We start from the raw sequence: 6,534 nt of genomic DNA on the forward strand, positions 1-6,534 counted from the left end.
ACTGTTTTTCTTAAAGTTAGTGTTTTTACTAATTTAAGTTTAACTGTATAGCATTAAATTATAGCTTTAATAATCTTATAAATTTCGTAACAATACAAAATACAACTTTTATTTACCAAAGTTAATAAAAACCTTAAAGCACTTCTTTCTTAACACATGTAACTAAAAAGTTTTGTGTTGGTATTTCAGCATATTTTTTGGGATAAATTATAATTTTTTGTTCTTTGTTTTCACAATCTCTTCTCGGTTCCTTAAAACTAAAAAATAAGACTTGTTTTATAAGACCTTATGATAAAAACATATAGCTTATAGTTTAAAATATATAAACATACATTTTAAACGTGATAACGACTTTTAAAAATTATCACTTTAAATAGGTACAAGTTAATAACTAAAAGTTTTTATGTCAAATAAGAAATTGACTATAGATTTATATTCGTTAACAATTTTACAAAAGATAACATTTAGTAAAAGTTAAAAAAAATAGTTTATATATATTTTGGAAAATATTTATAGAAAAACTTAAAAGTTGGCGCGTTTTTAATACATGCACGTCATATATCTTTGTGAGCTTAATTTTATATACTATTTTTTACTGTTACTACATAATACTATTCCAGGGGTCGGCAAACTGCTGCCCTTAAAGCCAAAATATGCTTCCCGCGAGGTATTTTTAAGCTCAAATAATATTATTTTAAAAACCGCAAAATAAAAGCTTTTGTAGTAAAAGCTTACATTTGAATCTTAATTTATCAACTGCTCATCAATAGTGCTCTAATGTTGCTTATTTGTATCACATTATCAATTTAAAGTAGTGCTATATGGTGATCACTACAAAAACTTTGATAACACTGCGGCCCGCAGAAAATAATTTTTACACAATGTCGCCCGCGAACGTTTTTTTCTAAGAAAGTTGGGCAGCGACTTATAAAAGGCTGCCGGCCACTGTACTACTCTGATAACAGTTGAATCATTTTGTGGATAAGTTAAGTTGTAGCTCACATATTAGTAAAGTTTGTATGATATTCTATCAAAAGAGCGAAATGCTACAACTTCAGTTTCAACGGCCGGTCTAAAAAACTAAAAACTCTGGTTATGAGATATTGAAAAATTAAGAAAATAAAATAATATCATTTAAAACAAATAAAAAGTTTAAATGTGAAAAAGGAAAAAGAAGTACAAGGTTCAGTTTTTTCTGTGGCTTGCTAAGTTCTCCAAAGCTAAGTTGTTGTTGATAATAGTTTGATATAAGGGTGCATACCTGAACTTTGTCAAATAACAGAAAAGTAAGCAAACATAATAAAAACTAGCGATATAAGAAAGCTATGTATTTTAGAAGCTAGTCAGTGAACAAGATTAAAACTAAAGTTTATTTAGAAAAACAAAAAACAAATTAAGCAGTATAGAATTTAAAAAAATATATTTTCAAACTTATCTTAATTTACCTTTTGGTGTTGAACTAATTATTATTATCAATAAATGCTGGTTGCACTAAGTCTTTTGGAAAATAAAGGTATGTAATTTTACATAAACTTTAAATGTGCTTTTAATTTTATTTATTTAATGCAAGTTACATGTGAAGTAGGTAATAAATGAGTATAAATAGTACTTTTTTGTATTATATTTTTGGAACTTTAAGAAGCTTTTTTAACTAAATGTAATACCATTGTTTTCAATATTTGTAAATCTTAACTGTATTTCTATAGAAAACAAGTAAAAAGAGCAATCAAACACTATAACTGTTTGTTACTTTCTGAGATAAACTAACTCTTTATGATATAAATAAAATCCTTAACTTTTTATTTTTACCTTGTAGTTAGAATAAGTTTTAGTTTTTCTACTACATATACTAATAATTAATAAGTTTAAATTTTTGCTGTGATGTGTGAATAAGCTTAAATGTTGAGAAAAATTAATATAAAAAGTTTTAAACAACCCTCAAACTAATATAACAGTAAAATCATTTGAAAGTTTTAAGTTCTAAAATACATTATTTAAACTAACTATTGATTAATTAATTTTATTCAAACATCTTATTATTTTTACTCGCTTGCTTTAGATACTAAAAACATTCAGCACATGATATCACACAAAACAACATTTGAAATTCACTATATATTTTGTAGTGTCAGTACCAAGATAAAACTGTTCAAGCATCAGCAGAAGTGCAATAAACTTCATAAAGAAGTTCGCACGTTTTTAGTTAGTTTGCAAAACAGTTTTACGGGACGTCTCATATACTAAGTTATCATACAAATTAAGCTAGCCATCTTTAATTAGTGTTTTTATCAAAAAAAGAAAAATAAGTTAAATACGAAAAAAAATAAAAATATTAGTGTAAGCCAAATCAACAGAATGTTAGTAAAGTTATACTTAATTGTTTAAATAAATTTGCAAAGTAACAACAACTTGAAAATACTACCGTTAAAATTAGCGTATTAAGATTAAAATTTTTAACCGTAAAAAAATAGCTTTATGTTATTTTACAAGCTCCTTTTGAAACTCTATCATTTTTAAAATTTACTTAACAAAAACGGTCATAAAAATAACAAAAACTTTATTTGTTTTAAACGCAGTTAAATTTTAACTGCTTAGTGCTTACTTTCATGTTAAAACTTGAACCTTTTAAAAAATTAATTCTATTTGAAAAATTACATTGATACCTACTTTTAAAGTTTGTTAATGCTTTTGGTTTGTATAAGGGATAAAATAGATTTTATAGAGAATTAATTTACATATTAACTTGATGTAATATTTGAACTTTAGATAGTTGAAACTTATTGGCTTAAGTGTAAAATATTTGAACAAGATAGTGGCTTATTTTTCCCTGCAATCAAACATTAAATACTTTATATTTTGTTGTAAAGTTTTTATACATGTATTTTTTATTAGCTTTTAATTTTGAAAATAAAAAAATTGTAAAAAAATTATCTGTTAGTTTGCTATTAAGTGTTTAATAGCATTAGTAACAACTGTTGGTAATTAATTTTTTTTTTGGAAACTTAAAATTAAAACGGCTTATAGTATATAAATAAAATCAAAATGTTTTACTTTATTCTTATTGCTATACACGGAAAGCTCATTAACTAAACTCTAAGTTTTGATACTTATTACCGTGCTAATAGAAATTGAGATCAAAATAAAATATTTCTTTGCGCATAAATTTTAAATGAAATATATAAAGTTTAACCTTTAAAATTTGTCGTTTACTATAACCTTAATTGGATGCTTCTAGTAATACAAGTTTTCTTTAGTATTTCTCGTAAAGATCTAGTTTAAAACAAAGATATTTAAAAGTTTTATAGTATCTAAGTAGTCAAAGCTTAAAAAAAAAAGTTTAATTAAAAATAATTTACTTCGACATAAAATACATTAAACTAGTTAAAGCGTGCTCAAGAAAAAGTTAGTTGTCTAATATTTTTTTTAGGTGCATATAAACTTTCAGTTTCAAGAATTTCACTTTTAATTGAGTTGATTTAAGCACGTTCAGCAATTTATTACCATCAAATACCTCAGTTAAATGTGAGTACTCAGTAATGATTAATATACTTTTGAGTTTAATCTAAACTTAAATTGTTCGCATATATGAATTTGGTATGAGAAAAATACTTTTTGTTAACCTTATTTTAAGCAATAAGTTCGGTAAAACTTAAATTAAATAAATAAGATACTTTATAATTTCAAAAGATGTTATACATAAACAAATGTTCAATTTATTTGTATTTTATTCAAAAACAACAATATTTATTTCAAGTTAATTAGCATTGTGACGTCATAATGATACGATTGTGACGTCGTATTACTCCTTCTTGGAAACCCTGCTCATGGTGTGGCCGTTGAAGGTGACCTGCTCCTTAAGCTTTCCCCCATCCATTTCCATGACAACGCAGTACTTGTCTCCGCGAGATTCCAACTTTCCCCCGTTCATGGTGGTTTTGCACTGTTAGATAAATAAATATTGGTAACGAACTATACAACACGAATTTTAAACAGTTATTAATAATAGTTATAAAGTGTAAAAACAAGACTTTATAGTAATGAAAAAAGTTCAAATTTTGCGACGTAACTTTAAAGCTTAAAAGTCTTGTTAAAGTTTTAACTTTTCACTTCTAAAATTGCTTCAATAGTAAAAACTAAGCTTATTTTATTAAATGTTACTATAGATTTTATTTTTAACTCTTTATATAAGCATCGTTTGAAAAATAATTTAAAAAACTTATATTTTAAAACTAAAGTGTGTTTACTCATACTTTTTAACATAATATTTTTTAAACAGTGTAAAGCTACACGTGGTTCTTTCTAATACTTTGTACACATAACTTCCCTAAACGTTTGGAAAACAATTTGTCGCTCAAGTAAACTCATATCAAAAAATATTCTTATCTACAACACTCAAGTATTTTAAAATTTTCTTAAAGTATTTTATATTTCATAAGCTTAGTAATTAGGCTTGCAAACTAACATAGGTTGTGTATTTAACCTTGAAATCATTTATAAACTAAAATAGAGGACGAGAAATAACTAAAACATAAAATTAATATTAAAACTGTAAAAGTTACATAAAATGCTGTTAAAATTGGTTCTAAAAGTTACAATCATAAGGAAATGTATAAAAAGGTACTTAACATAGTTTTAAGTGCAATAATAACTATTTTTTTAGATAAGCTAAAAACAGTTTTAAGATTTTAAGCAACTAGCAGAAAATTGTTGTGTTCAAAAAACAATGTTTTTTATTAATACTATTTGTCCTTACAAGCTTTCAAAAATATATTGCCCATTCAAACAGTTCAAACAGCTGACGGCTGTAGCATTAAGCTACGCAAAGCACTCGTTCTTTACATTATAAAACTTGCACTTAAAACAAAGTGTTCAAAGGCCCTTCCGAACGTTACATTGAAAATTTGTTCACTTAGATAACTCTATTTGTTTGCACTAAAATTCCAACCTTGACTTTGTCGCCCTTAATCGTGTCGATTTCGGTTTCCTGCCCGATGACGATTTTGTTGGTGACGGTCTTCTGCGGCCGGATCCTGCTGATGACGTAACCGTCCCCGTCCTTCTTGATCTCCGTGATTACCTTGACGTCGCGCGACATCGCGATGTACTCCTCCGGGACGCCTTGGATGATATAAAAATTTAAAATTGTTTGGTCACTTAAAACTACTACTTTTAATTATAATTGTGTACCAAAGATTTAATTTTTGTTTACAAAACTTTTTAGCTTTTTTACCTTTTAACCTCATTTGGAACTTGCTTTTTTTATGATAAAACTGTTTATATTTAGTGCTATAGTAGAAGGTTTGTTTAGGATTTTCTAAAATTAAACTATATAGTGTATGAATTTGATTTTTATTTGAGCTTGTAATGTATTCGTTTATATTTTAGAGTTATTAAAAACAAAAAATATATTTTCAGCTGTTTTTTTAATACAACGCTGTTTTACTTACCAACAGCCTTCATAAAACCGTCATAGTTTTCTTTTGATTCGACAATAAAACGTCCAATAAATGCATCAGCCATTATGAATTGTTTCTGAAATATTTTAAATAACAAAAAGTGTGATTTTACATTCAAACATTGAGTAAACAAACTTATATGTAGAAACAAATACAATGCATTCCAAAATAATTATTAAGTTGCCAGTAAAACTATTACAACTGTACTTCTATTTGAAACTATCGTAAAATAAGCAGTAATTAAGTATGCATCGTGTTTATTAATTTTACTCAGCTAGTCTATTTTAAATTAAAATATAACCAAAAAAAAAAATTCTATTACAGTTCTTAGGCTTATTTAAAAAACTCACTACCTGGTTTGCAACGATCAAGTAAGCAATGGAATAATTTTCTTTCATCCGAACGGTTTTTTAAACGATTTCAATGTTTGGTCGTTAAACTTTACGGTCATTGCCACGGAAATTGAAACTTTGCCGACAAAGTAGCACCTGTTTAACGTCGTAAAGGTTTACGACTTTGAACAAAAGAGAGAGCAGTTTTATTGGTCACGTAAGCTGAGCGGGTTTTGTGATTTGTAATACCGTTGGAAACTTCAATTGACCGGAGTTCATTGAACCTAGTGACCACTTAAAAGCCGTGGTAATTAACAGGGCTGCAGTTTTTTTTATCGCAGCCGCTACATATCTAAAGGGAAAAGTTAATTTTAATTACTTTATTACCATTGTGTACCATTTTTATTAAGTCTTGCTAAACAACTACCGGTTTAATTTAGATATAAACAATACACAAACGTCAACATCATATAAAGCCATTTAAGTTTTTAAGAATTTACAGAATCGTATTTACAAAATTAAGTATAAAATAAAAACAGTTTTGTAGAGTCTTGAAGTTTTTTCAGTTACAAAACTTTTAGTTACTTTATTTAAACAAAAAGAAACTGTTTAAACGTTTAGTCAGTCGTTTAAAGTTATTAACCTCAGCAATTTAAAAAAGAAAAAGTGAATACACACATATATAATATAAAACGTAAACTTCTCTTTTTTTTTTTGGTTATTGCTTTTTGCTGTGGTTGTGGAAC

General features: G+C 26.6%; 1 protein-coding gene across 1 annotated transcript; it reads right to left on the minus strand.

The window, feature by feature from the left end:
• Positions 1 to 3,799: 3,799 nt before the first annotated feature.
• On the minus strand, positions 3,800 to 5,520 carry LOC145833568 (fatty acid-binding protein 10-A, liver basic-like). Its single transcript, XM_082940736.1, has 3 exons — positions 5,448 to 5,520; positions 4,946 to 5,118; positions 3,800 to 3,940 (listed from the first exon to the last, which is right to left on the minus strand). The coding sequence occupies exons 1-3, from the start codon at positions 5,518 to 5,520 to the stop codon at positions 3,800 to 3,802; spliced, it is 387 nt and encodes a 128-aa protein (XP_082796862.1).
• Positions 5,521 to 6,534: the final 1,014 nt, after the last annotated feature.

The sequence above is a fragment of the Thalia democratica genome, chromosome 4, assembly GCF_965202585.1.
Source record: "Thalia democratica chromosome 4, ktThaDemo2.hap1.1, whole genome shotgun sequence".
NCBI lineage: Eukaryota > Metazoa > Chordata > Thaliacea > Salpida > Salpidae > Thalia > Thalia democratica.

Bases quoted from the DNA above. Each gene is read 5' to 3' on its own strand.
- LOC145833568 (XM_082940736.1), bottom strand. From the start codon at position 5,520: ATGGCTGATGCATTTATTGGACGTTTTATTGTCGAATCAAAAGAAAAC. The intron at 5,119-5,447 runs GTAAGTAAAACA...ATATCATCCAAG, and splicing joins CGGTTTTATGAAGGCTGTTG to GCGTCCCGGAGGAGTACATC. The intron at 3,941-4,945 runs GTTGGAATTTTA...TTTATCTAACAG, and splicing joins TTAAGGGCGACAAAGTCAAG to TGCAAAACCACCATGAACGG.